The sequence below is a fragment of the Carettochelys insculpta genome, chromosome 1 (genome assembly GCF_033958435.1).
Source record: "Carettochelys insculpta isolate YL-2023 chromosome 1, ASM3395843v1, whole genome shotgun sequence".
NCBI classification, from domain to species: domain Eukaryota; kingdom Metazoa; phylum Chordata; order Testudines; family Carettochelyidae; genus Carettochelys; species Carettochelys insculpta.
This window is the reverse complement of record NC_134137.1, coordinates 335,447,076-335,472,249: the sequence shown is the minus strand read 5'-3', so window position 1 is coordinate 335,472,249 and position 25,174 is coordinate 335,447,076. Positions and strand designations below refer to the sequence as shown.

The 25,174-nt window shown below is 42.6% G+C and overlaps 1 protein-coding gene across 1 annotated transcript in view; it reads right to left on the bottom strand.

The window, feature by feature from the left end:
• Nucleotides 1-2,311: 2,311 nt before the first annotated feature.
• Nucleotides 2,312-25,174, bottom strand: part of CPED1 (cadherin like and PC-esterase domain containing 1) — a 227,849-nt gene continuing 204,986 nt past the window's right edge. The window contains exons 19-23 of the mRNA XM_075015052.1: nt 16,522-16,742; nt 16,163-16,264; nt 15,875-15,962; nt 12,710-12,856; nt 2,312-4,799 (exon numbers count right to left, since the gene is read on the bottom strand). Coding sequence (XP_074871153.1) covers nt 4,572-4,799; nt 12,710-12,856; nt 15,875-15,962; nt 16,163-16,264; nt 16,522-16,742 — 786 coding nt within the window. The 3' untranslated portion in view covers nt 2,312-4,571. The remainder of the gene's footprint in view (nt 4,800-12,709; nt 12,857-15,874; nt 15,963-16,162; nt 16,265-16,521; nt 16,743-25,174) is intronic.

Here is a 25,174-nt window from a genome sequence, read left to right as displayed (position 1 = left end):
GTGTTCCAGACAAAGAGGCTGCTCCTCCTGCCATTGATGGAACTGTTGTGGTCGGTGTCACTGGCAGCAGGATAAGTCCTCAAGACTGAGGTTCAGAAGGCTAAACTCACCCAATATTTAACCACAAAAATCTCTCCAACCCCAAATAAGTTCTTAAGGCCAAGCAGAAGCATCCCAAGATGTAACCTGAGCGATGTCTAGCATGGGCTGGAGATTGCGTTGGGTCCAGAGCACATATAGTTGAATATGACAATGAGATGACATGAGCCAGATGCAAGCCTCATGGGCTAACAAAGTAAAGGCATGACTAGGTTTCTCATGTAAGCTTTCAGCAGTTTGATTCTCTGCCAAACCGCATGCCACACCTCTTAAAAAATTGCCTTTCTCTAAAACATTGTCTGAAAGATCTCTGGACTACAGTCAACTTTATGACACTTGTATTTGTTTCTTCAAAGCATTCTCTTTAGTTCAGTGTAGCAACAGAAGACTAAACAGTGGTTGTTTTATGCTAAAGGTAATTGCATACCCACCACGTCCCACCCAGTAAATGAGTAAATCTATTTTGCTGTAATTAGAACAAAAACCAGGAGAAATGCAGCAGACTGCTATGGAATGGAGTGAAAGAAATTATCCTGAAAATGAACATGTTTAAATGGCAGTAAAGGCATAGAAATGGTATTAATAATTGCCTATTTTCATTTCTGTATGTGGCTATTTGAAACATGATTATGACATATATAACTCTGCTCACATATCTACACCAGTGACATCATCACGGGGCCTAGCAGCAACCATACCATCAGGGGCTCCTTTACCTGCACATCTACTAATACAGTATATGCCATCATGTGCCAGCAATGCCCCACTGCATTTACATTGGCCAAACTGGACAGTCTCTACGTAAAAGAATAAATGGATATATATCAGACTTCAGGAACGGTAATGTACAGAAGCCCTTGGGGGAACACTTCCATCTCCCTGGACACTCAATAGCAGATTTAAGGGTGGCAGTCCTGAAACAAAGAAATTTCAGAAATCAAATGGAGACAGAAATCTCTGAGCTGCAATTTATTTGCAAATTTGACTCCATTAACCAAGGATTAAACAGAGACTGTGAGGGGCTCGCAGCTTACAAAGCAGCTTCTCTGCCCTGGGTGTTAAGATCTCCCCATTAGACTTTGACAATGGCTCATACCCCCCTGTTTGATCTAACTTGCTTTTTTCCTCTTTTGATACCTACTATCGATAATAGGCTGTTGCCACCTTGCTGAATAGACCTTGTCAGCTCTGGCCCTCCCTTTTTCTGGGACCCCATTCTTTAAATACACCTCTGAAACCCCCCGCCCACTCATGCATCTGATGAAGCGGGTCTTTGCCCACGAAAGCTTATGCTCCAAAATATCTGTTAGTCTATAAAGTGCCACAAGACTTCTTGTCATTCTCAAAGCTACAGACTAACATGGCTACCTCGCTGATATTTGAAATATAGTCTCTGATGGAGAAGGACTCTTACCAGACTATGCTGACTGATATACTAAGTAAAATAGTGCTATATTATATTATATCATTCTTAAGATACTCATTTAAATGGATCAAATCACAAAACCCCCATGTCCAAAGGCCAAATTCTAAGCCTCTGCACAAAGCCTAAATAACTTTGTATTGTGCAAGCAACCTTTCCCTTCTGTTTTGTGGAATTCCAGTGCATTATTCTACAGCTTCAGCTACATACCCAGTTATGCAATTAGGCACCATTAGCGCTGTTCCATGTTCTGTGTATTTATATTCCTAGGTAATCTACACGGTTGCAGACCTAGCGGCCTAAACCCCGTCCTTGCTCCATCCCAAATTTCTGCTGCATCATGTGTTGCTGTGAGAGACATGATAGGAAACAGTACTCCATAGCAGCCGGATCAATCTACCCCTGCAACACTTCCATTGAAACAGGACCTTCCACAGTTGTGTTGGAGGGCAGAATTTGACCCTCTTGAGCATTGGGCTCTGTGTTTGTGCTCTCTCCAGAATAATTTTCCAAGTTAAATACACAGGAAAAAATAACTGAACTATAAATCACTTATGGGGTACTGTGCACATCCTGGAGCTGAAGAATATGCATGGTCAATGATAATCTGAAATACAATAATGATAAAGATGCATCTTTATTGGTCTTGATGGTTTCAGTTTGCAAATGTTTAAGGAGTATGAAGAGTGATGGTTCCCCATGCCTCATTCTCAGTTCTTTTTTCACATCCCTATAGATATTTGAAATGAAGAAAAAAACTCTGTGCCTTTGTATTTTCGTGTGCTTTTCTGTGTGTATCTTGACCTCAGACAAATACAGAACACATATTTTTGAGGGAGACAGATGATCTGAAGGAACCATTTTAATAAAGATCATTTTGAAAACCACAACCACCAGTTTTTTACAAAAATATAAAAATATACTACAAAAAGGACATCTGAACTTTCTGCACATGACAAATATTGAGATACAAGGAAATACAGAATATGAAAATAATTTAGTGGTGTACCTAGATGAATTGTACATTTGCCAGTATCAGACGCTGCATAACTGGAATTAACTTTGGGTCTTTCATTGTTGTAGCTGATGCCTTAACAATGGTCTTTTGATTTAACACACACACACACACTAAATTAAGTTTCCAGCTGTGTACAGCAAACACCCCACCAGCATGTATGTGGATTCAAGTGATACACAAACATCAGAAGCCAAGTTATAATACATCAATATACAATTATCCTAATATAAGACATTGCGCTTGATCCTACATGTATCAAAACAAATGGCAAAAGCTTCCTTTGACTTCAGTAGTGGAAAATTAAACTATTGTATTTTAAGGCTGTGTTTCAGTACTGCCCTGGTAATATAGCATTGCAGAGCATAAGTCTCCTGGTGTGTAGGTAACAGGTCGGGCAAAACACTGGAGATAACCACATTTGGATAGTTTCAACCTTTTTGAACTGATCCTGGCTTAAAACACAACAGCTTCTGTCAATTTACTGAGAAATCTACCAGAGATGCAAAGGAGGCCTACATTCTTTCTTCGTGTGAAGGATCATGGCAGGAAAAAGCTTATGTATAAATTCAGATATTCCTTCACAGATGACATACCACTTACCTCCTTCTTGTGGGAAGGTGTGATCACAATAAGTAAGTACCTAGAAACTATGTGGAGCTCAAATATTCATAGAAAACCCCAGATCCAGCCTCATGAATCTCCGCAACTGCCTGTGAATACAGGTAATTCCTCTCTTTGCTTTTTGGGCTCTCCATGCATGGACAGTCTGTTCTGAGGAGCTTATACATATCTCATAGAGCTGAAAGGAACCTCCAGTGGTTATCAAGTCAAGTCCCCTACACTCACACAAGGACCTGTCACCAGCCCTCACGATTTATTTTTTTGAAAGCATCTAACCTGCCACACAACCTTGAAAGGTCCCTTCAAGGATTGTACTCACAACAGTGGATTTACAAGGCCCATGCTCTAACCACTGAGCTATCCTCTCCCCCTCCACAATGGGACAGTTAATGTTCAGTTAGCGTCTATTAGAGCACACAACCAACTGCTCCTTAGCTCTGGCTGCACTGGCCCACCCACGTTTTTATAACGTGCCAGTGGCGGAGTACAAGCAGCTCTAAAGAGTTGGGGCGTGAAGGGGAGCATGACTCAGATTGCCCCTCTCCTTTTGCTTCCTTCTACAACACACGTGGTGAGGGAGCAGAGTCTTGACTACAGACTTTGACAGCTGAATTTTTTAAAATTTTTCCTTTCATTTCCTGGGGTTTTCAGCCATACAAACCCACATCACATTCAGGATACTTTTTTGAATCTGGTTCATAAACTAGCCAGGATATGCTAAGGTACTCATTAGCTGTCTATGTTAGGCAGGATACTTATATTCAGCCTCTCCTCTATGTACCGCTGTCTCTTGGATTTAAAATGTGCAGAAACATAATGTAATGTTTCCTCTTCGTTATAAGTAAAACTATGGTCCTCTGCAGACATGGATGAAAATGTGTATGTTAGCTATAAACCATAGAATTAAAAGTTGGCACCATAGATAAAATGGTAATAGTTGCCTTTCCAATGCATGACAGACAAGCACTGAAATAGAAGTATTCCTATACTACTAAGGAAGGGAACCCCTCAGTATGTAATAAAGCTCTATACAATGGAATGGAACATCTCTATATATAATATTTTATAGTGCATACCTATAAATAGATAAATCTATCTACCGCTTAAGAAATAAAGCAGTCCTTTTAACTATATATCAAGTGTATATCTTTCTCTCTTTACTGTCACAATACACAGTTGTTTGGCCTGCAGCTGTTCTTCTATTTGGCAAAATTTCAAGTAACTTTCCCACCCCCTCTTTTGCATTTCTCTCTTTCCATTCCAAAACCTAAGATCCAAAGGGCAGATCTTGATGTCCTAAAGCTTTCGGAAAAGTGCCACGTGTCTTGAGTGCCGTTGGCATGCGTGCAAATAATCAGAGAGGCATGTAAATATATTGAATATGGTCCTTGGATTGTCATTTGATAGAAACTATGAGTCAGTAGCTTTGCTTTTACTTGCACAGATCCTGCTGAGGAGGATTTCAGAATAGACTTGATTTATTGGCCCTTTGACATGATACGGTGACTGAGAATTCATTGCACAGTCTTGCAGCTGTGAGAGTTTGCTTTGGCTGTTGAAATATTTCCCCTGAGCATAGGGCCTTGATCGCTTCATTGTTATGGGAGGACTTTCACTGGTTGTTTTGGATTTCACCACCTGCAAAGGAAGAGTGACATTTGTGAATGGTTGGATGTGCACCTAAAAGAAGATTGTCCTGATTATACTGTCAGCTGCATGTGCAAAATTCATGAGGTAATCAGATCTCAGCTCTTTGAAGACCAGACTCTGATACCCTTATTTACAGTAAGGGGGACCTTACTCCACAGCTGTTCTCATTCCTGTATAGTGAGCCTGGCTATGGTGCAAGGTTCCAGTCAGTATATCAGGTACTATCCAATCAGGCTCTTACTGATAAAGGAATGCAAAATGCTTAAGCCAACTGAACTCATCTAGTTGATGCTGTAGCTCTATCACCATGGTATTCCTTAGACTCTGTCCTCTCTTTATCAGAAACAGTCTGAACTAAATCCTTAGATTCAAACTTTTCAGCCTGCGTGGACGTCTACAGTGGCCAAATTAAACCTTTGGCAACCCTGAACTGTGGGCAAGTTCATAGGCAGCTCAGTATCTGAACTACATAGCTCAGGTTCATCTCTAATCCTGATACTTGAGGCACAGACCTTCTCTGTAGGCTGGACTAGTAGATCCCAGATCAGATCCACTGCTCTTTGGATTACAATAGTCTGTGATTGCTCTGGAAGTGGCATGTTTAACCTGTGAGGAGATGGGGGACTCTAACCAACTCAGAATGGAAGATCTTTGGGGCAGGGACCCTCTATTTGTTCTGGGTTTGTACAGCACCTACACAATGGGACCTTGGTTCATAGCTAGTGCTCCTAGGGGCAACAGAAATACAAATAAAAATAACAACACCACAACAGCAACCACCACCTCATCCACTCTGACATTGCAGACAAACTGGCTGTAGAGATAAATTAGGAGCTAGCTCCCTCATTATCAGAAAATTGACTTGAACCAAGAGGTTTGCTGCATCTTCAAAGTGAACCAGAGCTATGCTACAGAATCCCCAGGCTTACATAACATTTCTTAGGAAAAAAAGTAAACAAACATCATAAAAAGGTTCTCAGGTAAAACAGTTTTCATCTGGCACAATTACTAGCCCATTCTCTGAGTTTAGTTCTAGAAATGAAATAACTAATGGTTTGATTTGGCAGAAGGGAGCCCTGAGCTGTTAATCTATTTAAAAATAAAGAGGAGTGAATCGTGTGTAATATAGTTTTAATGGTCCTCTGTTTTGCCATTGTATGCAACAAGATACACGCTTGGCTAGGGAGAGTATTCATGCTTATACACGTGCTTCATATGGTTTTGGTAAAATGAAATATGTTGGAATCGTGTCTTAGACATTTAAAACCAATGTTTGTGTTTAGCCAGGGTCATAATACATGTACAGCAGCAACTTGCACAAAATAAAATGTGAGGGGAGAGAAAGTATGTGAGAATTGTAAAGGCTGAGCAAGGTCTCTGATTAGTTTGCAAAAGAGCGAGTAATATCCATGTAGGACATTAGTATATTCTAAGACTTATTTGATACAACTAAGCCAAGAAAAATAATTTGTTTTCATGCTATTCCTGTAGAGTCATTTTTCTAAATTAATGCCTTAGATCAAGCAACAATCCCAAAATGATGCTGCCTTGAACCAATCACCCAAGCTGCATTCCTTATGAAAGTAATCTCCAAAGAATGTAATTTAGTATTCATCTTGCAACTAGCCACTGATTAAAATACCAGAATCCAAATGCTGCCCGTTTCTATGTAGTATACATTATTCCCTTCCCATTAAGTTACAGAATAAAGCTATGTCAGTCCTAGCTGTACTGAAGGCCTATACATAAAGACAGTGCATGGGGTGTGACCTCACCCCGCCTCATGGGCTGTCCAGCCTCCTCCCTGCTCTGCACCCACCTGGCACTCTGCTTGACCAGCTTGGCCAGAGATTACTGGGCACAGGACAGGTGGCAGCAGCCACAGGGGATCACTCCCGTCAGCCTTTCTTGCCCCTGCCGCATTCACCATGCAGCACTCCACTACTGCCCCCCAGCCCTCTAAGCAGCTGGAGGCTTCCAAGCTGCCTGCGTAAAAATGGGGTTCAGTAGGCTGGGGGGCTGAAGCAGAGCTCCACAAGATGAATGCATGTGGGAGGGAAAGGAGGCTGTGGGGAAGCAAACCCCTGCAAATGGTGCTGCCGTGAGCACTGCCTGCCCCGTCCTAGGTAATCTTCCTGCTCCTGGGCCAAGGGGCGGTGGGGGGAACTTCAGGCTGAGGGTGGGGATTGGGCTGAGGGGGAGATTGTGGGATGCTGGGGCCTTGTGGCCGGGGGACGTTCAGTCTCAGTGGGGGCAAGGTGGGGATGTTTGAGCCCAGGCTGAGTGGGGATGAGATGGGGTGTTCAGGTGGGAAGGGATGTTGGGGCCTTGCAAGGGGGCGGTGTAGTCTGAGCAGTGGTGGGGTGGGCCAAGCTGGGGATGGGAGACTCTTTGGGCATAGCCGTGGTGGGGGAGGGAGGTTGTTCAGGCAGTGAGGGGCCAAAGGGGGGGTGGCTGGAGGGGGTGGGGAGCAGGGCCGGCTGGGGGAGGAGGACAGGGCTCACTGTGTGTGGGCGGGGTCCATATTGATAAATAAAGCACATGCACACACAAAATTCCTGCCTACAGGCCCAAGTAATGTCTTTTGTGTCCCTGGCTCATCTGGTCGGTTCCTAAGCATGTTGAAAGGAACAAGCTAGTTAAAGCTCTGTTTGCAGATGTTGCCTTGGGCCTCTGGAACTAGCAGTGGCTGTAGACTGGCAGCGGCAGGAGGTGCAAGATTCTGAGCCCTTACAGTTGGAGACAGATTAGTCACATGGAGAAATTCTTCTTCTACAGTAGTTCCCAGCTCCCTCCCCGGCCACAGTGGGGCTTGTCACCATAATGCTGTAAGTCTCCAGGCCACTGCTCTGCTCTGTGCTTTCTTGGAAGGATCAGTGAAGTTAAGAGGAATTCCAGGTGCTGCAACTCCCAGGATCAGGTCCTTGGTTTGTCCAGCAAGTGCAAACAGGGATGAAAGGTATAATAAATCCATTCCTCTTATTCAGAATTCAGAGAAAGGTCAATCTTCCACCCCCCAGCTTCCTATAGTGTATTATGTACACAGTGAACCCTCGTGTTAATAGCCTAATGGGGGAAAGGGTGTTCGTTAAACCCGAACGTCTGTTAAATTAGAGGGTTTACTGAGACCCACCCCCGCAGGATCCCCTGGCACCAGCCCCCCCCGAAAAGTGCCTGTGACTCATCTGCTGCAGGAGGAGCTGGAGCCTGCTGCTGCTCGCGTCTGGAGCTGCCCCTGAGCTGTGCAGCTGCAGGGGGCCCTGAGCAACACGGCTGGAGCTGTCCCCAAGCTGTGCTGCTACAGGAGCTGCCGCCATTGTTACCAGAGCCACCATACGCTCCTCCCACCGGGGTGGGGGCATACATGAGTGCTGTGTGCCCGCATACGCTCCCCACCCCCCGGTGGGAGGATTGCCTGGAGCCTCCGGCAGTGGTGACTGTCCAGGCAGCAGCAGCTCTGGCAGCTGGAAAATTCTTTACTATTTGTTTTTTGGGGGAGAAGTTAGTGGATTTAGGATTTTTCAGGCTCTGATGAAGTGGGCTTCGGGAACAAGGGGGGCGTCTAGGAATGTCTGTTTTCCCCAAAGTCCACTAAATTGGAGTTCGTAAAATCGAGGGTTTATTGTATGGGGATGGTGGACAGGTGGAAAGCAGAAAAAGCCCGTGTGGGGTTTCTGGGCATTTTCCCCAGTCATAGGGGTGGAAAGGGCTGGGATAATGGGTGGATTCTTGGCTCCAACCCACACAACATCATGCTTGTCAGCACTGCTGCAATGGCTGGATAGGGCATATGTGCTGCACTAGGTATAGGAGCAACGAAGGGTCCTGTGGCACCTTATAGACTAACAGAAAAGTTTAGAGCATGAGCTTTCGTGAGTTAACTCACGAAGAACTCTGAAGAAGTGAGTTAACTCACGAAAGCTCATGCTCTAAACTTTTCTGTTAGTCTATAAGGTGCCACAGGACCCTTCGTTGCTCTACAGATCCAGACTAACACGGCTACCCCTCTGATACTAGGTATAGGAGTGATGCTAAATAGATCACACCTGGAAAAAGAGGCAAAACCTGAAGATGGATTGTGATTTGGAGTCACTGATTCCTTAGCTGTCCCTGGGGCAATGCAGTTATGCACCTGTGCTGCCATGAGTGAGCCATAAGGGAGATAAGTGTGTTTTTAAGATAGGGCCTCCTCACCAAGGATGCCTTGGTAGCAGCCAGCTCTGATTTAAACCAAGGGACTGGCAGCCAGAGTGCCCTCTGCTGGATGCAGCACTCACAGAGTTCCATGAAATTAAGGTCTTGTATCAGGATTTTCTAGCATGGATTCCAGTGACCCCAGAAAAGAATTAGAGGCCCAAATGATCCCATGATCTCTCTCCTTCAGAATCAGGTTGAAGGTCCTACAGGCCATTGTGCTTTGGAGATAGCATCTGTCTCAGGGTAGTCAGTGCAGAAAAACAAGAGCTTCTGGTTTCAAAAGATGACAAAATCTTCATTATGATGTTGCAGCTGGGAGGCTTAAATAGACTCCACTGGCTACCAAGAAAGCGACAGAATCACTCAGTAAAAAGGAAGGGTGGTGGAATGACACCATACAAAGGCTCTTTAACCTTTGTTTTTCAACCATTGTGATGCTATATTTCTGCTTGTTTTTCAGCTCTTCTTCGGTTTCATTAACCAGGGTCTTTCTTTTCATCAGGACATGAAGCAAGTACAGTGAAAGAAAACTTATTTTTGGCTTTGCTTTCTGTGGGACTTTGAGGGATGGGCTAATCAGAGCTTTTGCAGGATTTTCACAGAGCAGACATCAGCACTTTCACACAGCACTGGAGGTCCTGTCTGGCCTTTTTAAGCGCACAGCTCTCATCCACTTCCGTGGGAGTCCCAGATACACACCTGTATCTGGAGAGGGGTTTGACCTCAGAGTGAGGATCCCATTAAAACAGGTGTCACTTTAGCCAAAAGCAAGTTGCATTTATACGTCTCTGGAGACATTCAGAAGGTGTTCAGCTGCCCAAAATTTGGAGCCGCTTCTATTGACTGCAGACAAATTCCAGAAGTCTTGTCTGGGTGTGGAGTGTGGGGCTGAGCTCTAAAACTTATCTCGGATTTTCTCCAAATGAAACAGCTGGTCAATTCCTTCACCTAAATGTTGTAATGAGGAGTGGTTATACCACCATTTAAGTTAGTAATGAAACTGCAGGGGTTTATTTCAGCTTCTGGTTTCTTTCCGACCTAACATCCCTGAATATCCTGAGCAATTTTAAATGGTTTTCCTTTAAACCCAAGAAGTCTTGTAAAGTAATTTGACTGTTGGCATAAAAAAACAAATCACATCTTTTGGTGCATCCTATTTTTCTATTTGATATTTTTATATCAACTTCTGCTCAGTCTTTGTTTACTTATATTATTGCAGACTTAATGCATCTTTGACCTCCTTTTTATCTGTGCGATATAAGTTACACACACAAAGTTGACTCTTGATTTGTGAAAGTTTACAATTTTAAAATGGAAACATTTTTCCCCCTCTTGTGACATTCTAGTGGGATAAAACTGAACTGAGGCCAGGGTTACTGACCATCTCTGAGTCCACAGTCCAGATTTTCACTGTGGAAATAATTTTGATTTGCAGGCAGAGTTGAACATTTGCAGAGAAATGAGTTGATGAACCGAAACTCTTTTTAGTCTTCATTATGTTTCCTAAATCCCTAAGAGTAGCAGGGTGAAATGCTTTGAAGTAACACATACACATTCACAGAAACTTCTTTAGCATTAAATGCCTTGATGGAATGTCTAGACTCCCAGCAGATTAATAATTCAGCTCTGGAATCCTGGCACAAATCTCTCATGCCAACAAATTGGCTTCACAGAAACTTTGGTGGGATCATAATAGAATTTTACATCACTTTTGATGACATGAGGACATGTCCTTAAATCAAGTCTCATACTCAGAATGATCACAATTAGCTGTGAAGTGGAGGATGCACCTTTTTATGCTCATTGGGGAAGAACATCTTCTGGTTTCACTCAGAGCAATGCTTGAAATCAAAGAAGCACTTCTCAACCTGATGTATTTACAGCACTAAAAATGCAAATGAAAAACAGATTTCTCCTCTAGTAGTGCAAAATGTGAAAAGATACAGCAAATACTCAAAAACAGAGCCCAAGAGGAAACCAGAACAACTCTAAATATCTTGTTTTTCAAATCCCTTACTTTCTCTGAATATTGGTTTGGCAGCCTCCAGGCTGATGTTCTGCCTAGTTTCAGTACTGTGCTTGCTTGTTCTTTTTTAGTTTAAGTCATGGGCTGTTGTCTCTATAGTTTTTTGAGAAGTTTACCTTCAAATTCCTAATCTTGACTGTGGAACAAATGAAGAGCCTTTTCTCAACTGTCCCCATCTCATTTTATAAGGTGTATCATTCATGTTAGCCAAAAGTTTGGCCGTTTGTTTGGGGGTCTGAAGGATAAGCATGTTCAATAATTACTTACTGCTGAGCCCCAGTGCATTAATTCACACAGTATAGCATCTTGGAGCTAATAGGCCTGTGGGTATACTAGACAGCAGATAACTTTATGCAATTCTCCCTCCCAATTTTGGGGTTTGCTGGTTTGATCCTTGGGGGAACTTGGCACATCCTCTGGCTGCTACACATTGCACCAGATTGCATTTGGCCCCTTGGGGCAATGGAACACGGTGCACTTTAAACATGTCCTGACACAAGCTCTACACCAAAAATACTCAAAGGACCTGACATACCGTCAGCTGAAGCAAGAGCCTGAAGTGCTGCCAGTTCACTTGCTTCTGGATTCAGTACAGATAATGCCAGGAGACATGAATTAATTACATTTCTCTGTGCCAGGACTGCCATTGGGATTCACTCGGTAGGGCAGGAGTGATATGCTATGGACCTCCCAGGGGAGCCAATTTAGTTTTCCACTAGGGGCAGCTGCTAAGAACATGAATTATGCTGCCCAGCTCCCCTTCGCATCCTGCACCACTCACTTTTGGGCTGCCTGCAAGCACTTGAGTCCTCTGGTGGAAGGGAGGCTACAGACCCTATGCTCCACTGCAGCAACCCTCCTTGTGGGCTTTCACTGCCAAGGCCTTGTAACTGTGCCATCATAAAGCTGAATTTAGCCCAGTAAGTGTAAAATGGATCAGAGAATCCCTTCAACTGTACAAGCAGAGGAGAAAACCAAGGCCAGAACTACAACAATACACAGACAGGAATGCAATTATGGTACCTCGTCATAAGCCTCTTCCAGTGCAACTCCTCTCCCTGTACACATTCTGCTGCAGGAAAGTGCTAATCAAACTGCATACTCATAGCCACCACTCCCTCAAATGAGAACATGTAGCAGCAGCCTCGGGATGAGTGAGGTTAGTACACCAGTTAAAGAAGACTCAAACAGCTGATAGGTCAATGAGTTTGGTGACGGTATCGAAATAGGTAGACGGAACAGGTCCAGAAGAAACAAGATAATACAATGTACAGTGGAGAAACTCAAGAGCCTGGGAAAATAGCCTCACATAGGGAAACCTCTTTGCTAGTTACAACATTTTTGTGCGTCCATCAGGTTTCCATAGACAGGAGTCTCCATTTCTTGGTATTTCTGTTACATATTTGGAACTAGATAATTTAAGGTATATGGGTGCCTAACTCACTTGGAGTTATGTACCTAAATACCTTTGAAGATCTGAATCTTGGCCATTCCACAGCTTCTGTTCCCCTCCATGGTGAGCTACATGCACCTTCACATGCTTTTCAAGCTTCATTTGGGTCTCTTTTTGATTCATGGCTGTATTCCCTGCTGTACATATTTTCACTGCAGCATCAGACAGTTCAAACTTCTTTTAAATACTTAAACAAGACCAGTACATACAATGAAAGATTACCTCGTGGAAATGACATCCACACTTCCCTTGCAGAAATTCTTTGTAACGTCCCATTGTAATAATGAAAGTGTCAACCACCTCATAACCATATCTTTTTGCAGTATCCAGAATAGCCACATTTTCATTCCATAAATTTTGTACTTCAGTCTGTATTGCAAAGCAAAAAAAAAAAATATATATATATATATATATGCCAACACTTATCAATAGTACACTGACAGATTTCAGTGGCAGCAGGATCTTATCCTAAAGAAATGGCAAAACTGCAGAATAGGCAGAAAACTGAATTAAATAATTATGCTATTTTCCACACTTAAATTGCAGCAATTGCCCTATTCAACAGAGCTACTGTTCCAAGGCTTTCTTAGATTCTGAAGCAATTTCTCAACACAAATACTGAAGCTTACAAAGACTAAAAGGAAGTTATTGAATTAACTCTTCTTTATACAAAAGGGTGTATCATGTACAATGAAATAGTCAGACTAGTTTTAAAAAGAATTAAACTTTAAAATAAATACATTAGTAATTGGCACTTAAATAATTATATGTGGAAATACTTTTATAAAAGAAATTAAGTCTTGTAACACTAAGGCAAAAATCATAAAAGGTTCCATTTTAAGAAGCTATTGCCCAGTAAAAGACAACTTTGGCTTAACAAGCACAGGTATTTGACAAACAACAAGCAGTTCTGTACCACCTTAAGCACTAAAAAAATTAATAAGTAATGAGCTTTCATGGGTAGAACCCACTTCTTCAGAGTCTTACCCATGAAAACTCATGACCTAACAAGTTTGTTAGTCTCTAAGGTGTTACACGGCTGCTTGTTATTTGTGAGGCTACACACTAACATAGTTACCCCTCTGAGACTACTGAGTCCATTTTCTTTGACAGAAGATACCACATTCTGCAGTTCTATGAGTCCCCTCAAAGCAGCAAAATGCAGGAGGAGCCTAACATTTGTCAAGACAGGGCATGGAGGCCATGAATAGAAAACGTTAGCTGTAAGTTGTAAAGTGACTGCCTTTACACTGTACAACAAATTCGGGTACAGAGGCTTTTGAGCCAAGGCGAGGTGATCCTCTTGTCCAACCCAGCCAAACCCCACATGAGTAAACTAGCTTGAGACTGAGATACTGAAAATAAGTGGAGGGTTTGGACAGAAGCAATAAAAATGGACTGTAGTTAAATCAGACTGTTTTCCAGAACTCTGTGGGTCTTATGACTAATAAACCAAACCAAGTCAAACCACAAAGCTGTCCCTGAGAAGACACTGCTGATTTTTGTGGTCTTACCTCACCAATCTAGCATATAACCTGGGAGTCTGAGGGGAATCACTTTTCCTGATATTTCAATGGGTGGTTTTATGCTGGTGGCGTCTGTCACCTCCATTTTACAGATACAGAACTGAGGCACGGAAATGCTAAGTGTCTTGCCAAGGTCACATATATGAAGTCTGTGTCAGAGCAGGGAACTGAAAATTATTCTCCCATATTCCAGACCAATGTTCCAACCACTGGATCATTTTTTTTCCCCCCTACCTGTTTTAGGCCTGTATTATGTTGGTTTTTCCACCCAGTCCTCATTTCCATTCAAAGCCATGAAAGGAGTGCCAAATATGCCAACTAACCATAGACTGGGATAATTTTATTGATCTTTTCCCTGTGCTCACTCATTTCTCCCCTAAAATGGAATAACTCCCTACTTGGGGCCAAATGGAAGTTATGATGATTACATGCATTGTACAGATGAGTAAACTGGAACAGAGAGGGGTGACCCATTGAGTCAGCAGGAGAACTGGAAAAAAATCCAGGTCTTCTTAGTGTTAAGGGTCATATTTAGGGATAATCTCTTGCTTTTCAGCTATTGCCCTTAATGCGCTTTACAAAGATGGGTGAACACTAATACCTCTATTTAGCAGATGGGGGGAAAGAGAGAGAGAGAGAGAGTTTACCTAGCAGACTCCATACAGTAAGTCATAGGCTGAACAGGGAAGAGCACTCAGCTCTCCCAACCTCCACACCTGTGTCCTGCCTCCAGGACTTTGCTAGTTAGTGAAGAGGGTCTGTCCCTCAAAACTGCAGCTGGAATGACCTGTGTGACTGACCCAACCCAGATCTTCAGAACCCCTCTTCCCCTTCCCTCCCATCCCTCAAATGTTAACAGAACAGGGAAGAAATGATCATTAAGATTAGGACAAAAGAATGGCCTAAAGTTACCACATCTTACTGGCTTTATTTGTTTCTATTAGACTGTGAGAGCCTTACAGGAAGGGCTGCCATTGTTTTGTGCCTTATACAGTAGTCAGAAATATCATTCACACACTATTATTTACAGGCCTGCCAACAAGGTGGGTGCAAAGGCTCAACTGGCCCTGGGACCCTTAGAAACATGGTGGCAGCACTGCCCGGCTCCCCATAGCTGTAAGGGAGCAGAGGGGAGCCCAGTGCCATGATCCAGGAGGCACAGGGGGTTGAGTGCCCTTGGCCCTCCCCTTTTGCTCTTGGCCATGCCTCTTCCAGGGTGTGGAGCTGGCCTCTCCCTCTCATCTTGCCCTGGGGCCCACAAAAGCCGTCGGCGCCGCTGGCGATTTATAACAGCATAGTACAAACTGTATCCATCTGGTACTCTGGATCCCTTTGAACTTATTTAGGAAAAAACCATTTGGCACTATTAACATACAATTAAAGGGCCAGGTTCACTACCACAATACAGCTGCCATGCAATATTCTGGTGATGCAAAGCAGCCTACACTGGATTGGCTGGTCAAGTGGGATTTGTGGAAAGCACTGCACAGTAGCCAATGGTGTATCAATGAAACTGCCACAGCAGTCACCATCTATCTGTAGAAAGGGAGACTGGGAGATTCAGCTATACAAGTGACTGGAGTAATCCGTCCCCTGTTCAGCTCTGCAAGTCGGCACCATGTGTAATAGGCCCTTCTAGTTCTTGGAACACCCCATTTAGTATGAAGCATGGGATGGAGCTCTGAGTGGGGTGGAATCCATGAAATAAGGTAATTGGCTCCAGTCCACAGCAGCAAAGCACATTGCAAATACAAATATTTCTCTCTCCCAGGTCCATTTAAATCTTCTTCAGCACATGTGACAATGCATTTTAAAGAGACAGCAAAATGACCAGTTCGACAGTAAGCATTTAATGACCCACCTGTGTTAAAGAATGTATTCCATCTACTGGCAGATGAAAGCCCATTCCTATGGATTTGATAACTACCAGGATATTCGATAGGTTTTCCCTGTTTAACAAGAGAAATGAAGCACATGAATTTTATTTACAGATCTATGAAAAGCATTACAAAATTATTTCATGCAAGACCAAAGTCAAATGCACAATGATGAAAAAACATGAAATGTTTGTATCTGCAGCTACTGGTTTGGTGGTTGTAATTTTTCATCATATCAATGTTTTATCTGGGATAATAGGACTAAACATTACCTCTTTAGAACCTTTTTAATAATTTTCAGGTGATTGGTATTAAGCCACTGAACACCACCCACAACTAATACAGTCTTGTCTGCGTTCTCAAGAGGATATGATCTGAAACCCAGAAAAAAAAATACACGTGTCTTTAAAACAGATGGTGAACATTTTAACAGCATCACAGTACGTTTCAATGAAATCTATGCGGCATCCTGACAGAACGTGTAAGGTTGTTTGACTATTTTTCAACCACACAGTATACACACTGTACATCTTGTGCTCAATTCTTTACTGATTTTAATCGTGCAAGTCTGTTAAAAGCATTTATGAAGGAAGAGGAATTCAAGCAACCCAGTGCTGTAAGTTATACTTACCTTTGTAACAGCTGTTCAAGTGCTTTTTCAAATGTTGGCCTCTCGTTTACATTGATCCAAAATTGTGGGTAGTAGGAGTAACTGATAAATGTTTTTCCATGATTTATGTTATGATAAAATTTAACATCATGAGTCTTTTGCCATTCCTGAAGGGTCTCATTCACTCTTTCTATCAGATAGTACATTATCCCTCTGTTAGTTGAGTCGCCAATGAAAAGAACCTTTAAATACATATAAAAAGAAATAATACACTTAATACACTGTACTTTATGCAGTCTAAGAATCATTAATCTAGATAGAGCATTATAAGCACAAAATACATTTGACCTCTTTCAAGCAGTGGAATATCACCCCTCAACCATCCTACTCCCAATGCAGCTAATTCTCTTAATCAAAATACATTTATTATGATCTAAAAAGTAATGTGAGAATAGTATTATGGCAACTGTAAGCTTGGCTTCCCGTGACAGCTATAGCTGCTTAGGGTGGCCCCCACATTTTTCATTCTGGCTGCTTGCTTCTTTCCCTGGACGTTACATGCATAAATCCCTTTGTCCTTTGCAGCTTCCCACAGCTGTTTTACAGATCTTCCCCCACTCCCCACCCCCCCATGCTCTCCGTGTTTCATACCAGCTTTGGCGTCACCTTCAACTTTGATCACAATTAAATTTACACCAAAGAAAAACCCAATGAAGAAATGAAGTAAGGACATTACATTTAAAGATATGCTTTTTGCTTGGTTTTTTGAGTGAGAAATGAAGGTCAAAAAAGCATCTGGAAATGCTGAAAGTATCCCAGAGTGCAACACAACAACCAGGAATCATCTTGGCTCAAAGATGGGCAGAGGGTCCACAACGACAGAAACCCAATTCAAGGCTCAAAAGAGTTCTCTGCTTGAGTCTGGGTTCACAGTGGTGTAAAGGAGCACAGGTCGGCCTTATGTGACCAATGGTCCCCTGAACTGATTTTGCAGCAACAACTTACAAAGTCCTTGTGCTCCTCTATATTTGGAGGCTACTGGGTTTGTGCGTGTGTCTGTTTAGATCTAATCTATTGCTAATACATCACCTCATTAGTGCAGTTGGGCACCAACCCCTCATAGTTATATGGTGCCCTCCCAAATAAGAGAAGGTCCAAGATGTAGTGTTACACCAAAGAACACAAAGCAAAAGGGAAATTAGTTTAACAGCAGCATGTCATCAAAACTGTGTCTGTGACTTGTTACTGTACCACACTGAGCATGGTTAGAAACACACACACACACAGCAGCAGAAGTGTAAAGCCTGGAATCAGATAGCCTCTATAGCAATGGCATAATGAGCATGTCTGCTCTGCAGTATGCCTCCTGCTGCATTCGTACTGCATCTGGTTCTTTTCTGTGAAGGCACATGGTACCCAACCATGGGTGCTGATGCTTTACCCCATCTCTCATAGGCAGTTGGAAGTGCAGACTGTGCAAAACACCAAAGGCAACTGTAGCTTGAGCATTTGTTTCTTCATAGGAGAACTCTGACAAACTGTCAAAATCAATGTTAATGTTGTACCTAGTCTTGGTGGAAATTAATATAAGTCTTTGCAGAAAATCTCCTCTCACCTTGCACATGACTACCCCCTATGTCCTAGGCTTCTGAAAGGGACAACAGCTCCCATCATGCTTGAACAGTGAAAGGGAACAGTGATAGCCCAATTAGAGATCCCCTGTTATTACTGCAGCTGAGTGTGATGACATGTGGCACTAAGATCACCCTCTCAGCCCCACACCCCCGGTGTAGGAGCATGCTACAGTCAGCGGCTGGGCCAGAAAGACACCCATGCTAATGACTGGAGCATTCTGGGCTCCAGTGATGCTGGACTAACAGAGCAGCCCACAAGCCGCTATGTCCGGGTTCCATAAATTCTTTGCCATTCACTCCCCTGTGCCCATCAGAAGTGCAGCACAGAACATGGCCCCTAGCATAGCTTCTGTGTGTGTGCGGAGTCTATCTACTCATGGCAGCACACAGACTTGGTTTCATTTGAAGAAGATTTCAAGCTCCGTCCATCATATCTCAAGACATACTTCTTTAGCCCACAGCACATCAACCACCCACTCAACGTATCCCTTTACTCTCTCGCTCTCCAGTCCCATGTTTCCATCACAATAGTACCCAGCTGTCATATGTTTCCTTTGAAAACTTTTTTCTGGGTGATGACAAGCAAAGAAAGACCATTAAAACAGCATGTGGACCGGCAAATTTTCTAATAAAATAAAATATTAGGTTCTCATTACAATGGGCTCTAATTGAGAAGGCACCAACAAGGGCACTTGGTAGCCCAGACGTCAAATGTCTTCTAACTTACTTATAAATAATACATAACCACTCTGAGGACCAATGAATTTTTCTTCTCATTGATAGGAGCCACCTCCTCCAAAACCCTAGACTAGCACAGACCTCAAGCCTTTGCCTTGATTTGCCAGGTGAGCAGTTTTTCTAGTTCAATACCATTAAGATCCTGAGAAGCTTATTATCCTCTGATAACTTGTGCTCTGCCATTTCACATGTACTATTGGCTTGGAATAACAGAACAAGTCATTCTGTGGGATCATCAGAATGAAAATATAGGCAAACCCAACAGTTTTACTGACACCGTACGGTTTGTGTCACTGACTAGGGTTTATCACTCTGAAGATTTTCAGAGTTCAGTATCTCAGCCACTGCCAACCACTACAGATCAAAATGGGACTGTTCCCTTTCCAAGTATCATTTGTTTTCACAAACAAAAAAGTAATTTAATCTGTAAAACATTTCTCAGTTCTAGATCTTTAAACAGTGCAACCCCTCCCCCCAAGTTTCTGAGCAGCAGAGCTGAATTAATTTGAGTCTTGAAATTTCCATGGGGCTCCGGAATTGAAAAAGGTTGAGACAAAGTGTTAGAGATGTTCAAAGTTTGGGGAAACAACCTTTCAATGGAAAGACACCAGGAACAGTCATTTTGAAAAAGCAGTATTGAGAGACCAGTCAAACAAGACCAATTTTCAAGTTGGCAATAGATCTGCTATGCTGTTTGAATCCATTGCCTCTTGTCCTGCCTTCCATGGAAAAAGAGAACAACTTTCCTCCATCTTTTTAATGACATCCTTTCAAGTGTCTGAAGACAGCTATCATATTGTCCTTAATCGCCTTTTTTCCCCAAACTGAATATGCCCAGTCCCATCAACCTTTGCTTATATGGTTTGCAGTCCCTCCCTTTGGTCATCTTTATTGCTCATCTCTGGATCTTTCCACTTTCCCTACATCCTTTCACACAGCACTCCAGCTGAGGTCTAACCTGTGCCAAGCGGAGTGGTACTATTACCTCCTATGATTTCCATGCTATGCCTTTGATATTATCATGAGGTTCTCTTGCTCCTCTGGTTCTTGTACTCTCTGCTCAAAACCACAAATCTGCCTCATAATTTTGTGCACTTTGGATGTTGATTTCCCTGGACTATAGCTCAATGGAGAGTTCCACCAACTCTCGTGGAGCAGCAGAACATGTGCCTGGGTTAGACACAAGCGATGGAGACGGCAGGTGTTACTGGAGGCTGCAGAACATGTCTTTTGCTTTTGCTTTTGCTGACGGCTGTAAGCGATGAAAGAGGGCACGGTAATTCTTCTGACCGCTTTCACTGCACAGCTTCTTGATGCAACTCATTACGTTCCCAGAATATGCCCAATTGTCAAGATTTCCACACATTCTTGAAGTTCCCTTGTGTTTTTTGGGAGGCATGGTACAAAGAACACAGTTTGTCCATAAACATTTTAAAGTGGTTTAATTCCATGAATGTCCTGCACAACCTTATGAACAGAGTTCCAATTACTGGGCTGAGCAGCGCCAGACACTTTTGGTAATCACAGCTGTGTCAGAGAAGCCAGTCTGCTTTGCTGACCAAGTTTGACTGTGGCTCCAGCACAAGAGCCAACAAGTATTCCTTTAAGTGAGTGAATCCTATCACATCTGACTTTTGCAGTAAGACTCTGCCAATGGTGGAGGCAGCAGTGTCTGGAAGCTCAGCTAGGTCAACAAACATGTTCTGAGGCTTCTCCACCTCCTTTGTTGCAAATTGTATGTAGGTGATAAGAGTGAGAGGCTGGCTCAAAATATTTCACTCATCTATCATCAGTGTGATTTTCTACTTAGGAGATACTGTAGTTTTAAATATTGTTGTCTTCATTTCTTCCACAGTGTACTGCTGTATGTTAGTGCAGATGGCATTTGAGTGCAGAATTTGCTCCTTCTTTAGTCTCAATGAAAGCTTCTGCCTTGAGGGTGTATGTGTGTGCGGCTAGGGGCTTCTGCCATGCGGTGTGGTGCGGTGCAGCTCTGGGCTTCAGATGTGGAGTAGAGCTCTCAGGACTTTAGCCATATGGGGGAAAGGGACAGTGGAGCAACAGAAATCAGGGCTTCAGCCCTGCAAGAAGGACTGTAACTGGGGGCTTCATCCCCGTGGGAAGCATGCTGAGGCTCACATCTTCAGCCCTGTGGAAGGTGTACTGGGCTTCCACTGCAGGGCCCTGCGGATCCCCTGAATCTGGCTTATGGTTCCCCAGGGTGGTGAATATATTTACTCAAGCTGGACTCCAGACAGCTCTGGCTGAGAGTAAGCCCCAAGCATTACCAAGTGTGCAGCAGCCACAACATCCTTTACTTCAATTCAGTTACAACAGTTAACCCCGGTTCTGCACCTGGCCTGAAGCATATAATGGAAATACCTCAGCAGAGGGTCTGTGTATAAGATTGTATGCTTAGCCATGTGACATTCACAAATGAATGATTCAATGTTTAGAGTGTGCTGTATCTCATTTTGTTTATAGTTGTGTCTTCCAGGAGTCAAGTAAAAGGGAATTTTATCGGTATGAGGACAACAGGACCATGTTTTTACTTAATACAGTGCATCAATTCTGCAGAGATGGACTTTTTAGTGTTTTCTGTGCAAAGGTTTAGCATGAAGAATTCCCATTATGACCAAACAGGTTTCAATAAATTGTGTAAGAATAGTGGAATTCCACTTCTTAGCCAGATCTAGCATTATAAATTAGCCACACTTATGAAACTTAAACAGCTTTAAGTCCAAAACACAACTTAACCCTAAGACATTCAGAAAATATAACCTAGAGTCCCTGTTTTAACAGCTGAATTTCAATTACTTCAACAAATATTGCCTTTTCATATTTCCTGTTCTGAATTACACATGGCTCGCAGGCATTTTATTGCAGGGCTAAACTCGTAATACTATTTTTGAATGACCAAATACAGCTTTTTTTCCCCTTGTTATTTAGATCAGATTTCTATGCTTTGCTAATTGAATGGCTAGTTACTTCTTAGAATCTCTTTCCCAAGACATCTTTTAAAAAGTTACCATGTACAATAATTAGTCTTTAATAAGTCTCATAAGTCTTACAGTGAAAGCTCATTAACCAAACAGTTATATGGGGTTGTGTCACACAGATGTAATACAAATTTATCCTCTGTTCTGACTGCACATTTCTTTGCTGTAATTAGGTTATACACACATAATTCCCCAAGCAACTAGAATCTAGAGTGTAATAATGTAGCCTGCATTCATTTCACCCTAACAAAGAGTTCAAAGGTGAAGAGACTACAGATACTAGAAGCCAGCTGAATGAGAGCCTGTCCCTGAAGAAATCTCCTTCAGTTTCAACATTTTAGATCAGTTTTCTGTTTTTTGTATTTTGAAATGCAAACATGTGACAAATTAGTACTGCTCACATACCATAAAGCAACATAAAGCCCCCAATAAACTGTGTTGGGGAATGTATGTCCTCTTTCATAACATAACCAATATATGCCTTAGTCTTTCGCAGCAGGTGATCTCAACTTCACATGAAACAGAATCAACTTACACACAACCAGTGCTTTTTTTGTGATGGTACTTGCTGGTACTGAGTGCCTGCACCTCCGCAGCCCCTGCCACAGGATTGGCTGGAGGGTGTGTACGTGTGGTGGGGAGCCAGCTAAGTACCAGTACCTGTTTTCTTCTAAACAAGAAAAAAAAAGCACTGTACACAAAACAAAAATTAAAAAGTAGTTAAATGACAAAGCAAAGACAGGGAGGTAGCCATGTTAGTATGTATTCTAACAAAACAAACCAGTAGTCATGTCGCACTTTAAAGAATAACAGAATAATTTATTAAGTGATTTGGGCCATGTCTACACGTGCCCCAAACTTCGAAATGGCCACGCAAATGGCCATTTCAAAGTTTACTAATGAAGCACTGAAATGCATATTCAGCGCTTCATTAGCATGCGGGCGGCCACGGCACTTCGAAATTGACGCGCCTCGCCGCCGCGCGTCTCGTCCAGACAGGGCTCCTTTTCGAAAGGACGCCGCCTACTTCGAAGTCCCCTTATTCCTATGAGCTGATGGGAATAAGGGGACTTTGAAGAAGGCGTGGTCCTTTCGAAAAGGAGCCCCGTCTGGACAAGATGCGCGGCGGCGAGGCGCGTCAATTTCGAAGTGCCGCGGCCACCCGCATGCTAATGAAGTACTGAATATGTATTTCAGTGCTTCATTAGTAAACTTTGAAATGGCCATTTGCGCGGCCATTTCGAAGTTTGGGGCACATGTAGACGTAGCCTTGCTTTCTTGACCTGAAGAAGTGGGTCTGTCCCACGAAAGCTCATCACCTAATAAACTATTCTGTTAATCTTTAAAGTACTACATGGCTTCTGGTTTGTTTTGTTAAAGCAAAGAGAGTTAGAAAACATAGCCATGGTAAATTAGATTTCAGTTATGAAGAGCGAAATATATTTTATAAATTACCTCTGAAATACACAGAATTTCTAATACAAGAAATAAAACTATGCTTAAGTCAGAAGAAACTAAACTGAAATCCATATTTTTTGCCAGGTTTTATTTATAGCGAAGTTATGGGATGGACAAAATACAATAGAGCATAGATGGGCACATTACAATAGAACTGTATTTTAGAAATTGAATAAAAACACGTTAAAACAGCATTTTTTGCATTTTTAAAATTGCATTCTACTCTTTCGCTATGAAACATGGGAAAGCCACTATAATGATTGTACAATGTAGATCTGATGTTCTTAGATATGTTGACTTTCATCTGAAAAGAGGTATTTGCAAACTCCATGCAACATATTTTATTTAATTTGTCTCCGAAATGCCTGTTATCAGTTTACAGGCACCTTACACAATAATTCAGGATAGAAGGTCAAGAATTTATTTTTAAAGTCTTAGACTTACACTTAGGTCTGCCTGTGTGTCTGGGCACATTGGGCAACAAGTGCTCTCCAGAGATTTTGGTCTGATGCCACTGTTTCTGCTTCTTCCCACATTATACCAATGTTCTTAAAGTCTTCTTTAACCGTGCTTCGCCACGTTTTCAGTGGTCTTCCCCTCTTTCTCTTTCCTTTAGCTGGTGTCCATCACATTGCTACCTTTGGATGAAGATTATTTGAAAGACGCAAGATGTGTCCAGCAAGATGCAGTCCATGCTCTGCCACAACATCCTGCAGTCTCCGCAGACCACATCTTCATAGAATCTCTTCGTTAGCAATGCAATCGATGTAGGTAACACCAAGGATCTTATGCAGACATCGTTGGTGGAACACATTCAGCTTATGTGATATTCTTGCAGTGTTTTTCCATGTTTCACTGGCGTAGATTGCAGTGGACATGACAATAGTGCTATAGAGTCGAAGCTTTGTAGCAAGGCCAATTGTTGATGCAGACCAAATTGGGCAGTCTTTGGAACACTGCCGAGGTTTTCCCGATTCTGCAGTTGACATCTGCCTTGACATCCCCATCATTGGACAGAGTGCTGCCAAGATAGGTGAACCACCGGACGTCTTCTAAGGACTGACTTTCTATCACTATTGGCATGTTTGCCTGAGCTTTTCTGATCCACATCACCTTTGTTTTATTGCTGTTTATCCTCAACCCAACTTTACCTGCTTCTTTTTCTAAACTTGTTGTCATGTCCTGCAAGCATTTGCCTGTTTCTGCAAGCAGCGCGATATCATCGGCGTAGTCCAGATCCATGACTGGCACTGGTTTTCCCAAGAGATACCAAAATTCACCCTGCACATTGCGTTCCTCATAATGAAGTCCACAGCCAAAAGGAACAAGAATGGTGGTAGAACACACCCTTGCCGCACACCAGAGTCAACATTGAAGAAATCGGTCATACCACTATTGGTCCTCACACAGCAACTGGAGTTTAGGTAGAGATTTTGGAAGGTGTTGATGTAGTGTTGCGGGACACCATAACTATGTACTATGTTCCACAATGACTCTCTATGTACGCTGTCAAACGCCTTTTTGAAATCGATAAAGTTTATTGACAGCGGCCGTTGAAATTCAATACTCTGTTCAATGATGTTGCGCAACGTGAAAATTTGCTCGCAGCATGAGTGTCCGCGCCGAAATCCAGCCTGCTGCTCCCACAGCGTATTATCCACTGCGGCCAGAAGCCTCCTGAGCAGGACAATAAAAAACACTTTGCCTGAGACTGATAGGAGCGTAATGCCTCTCCAAATGAATCATAAACAACAACCTGCCTAAACTGGCTTTTCCTATTTAAATACTAACCTTGTCCAAGCTTGGTTATTTTGTGCCATATGACAAGATTAACACTACTCAAAA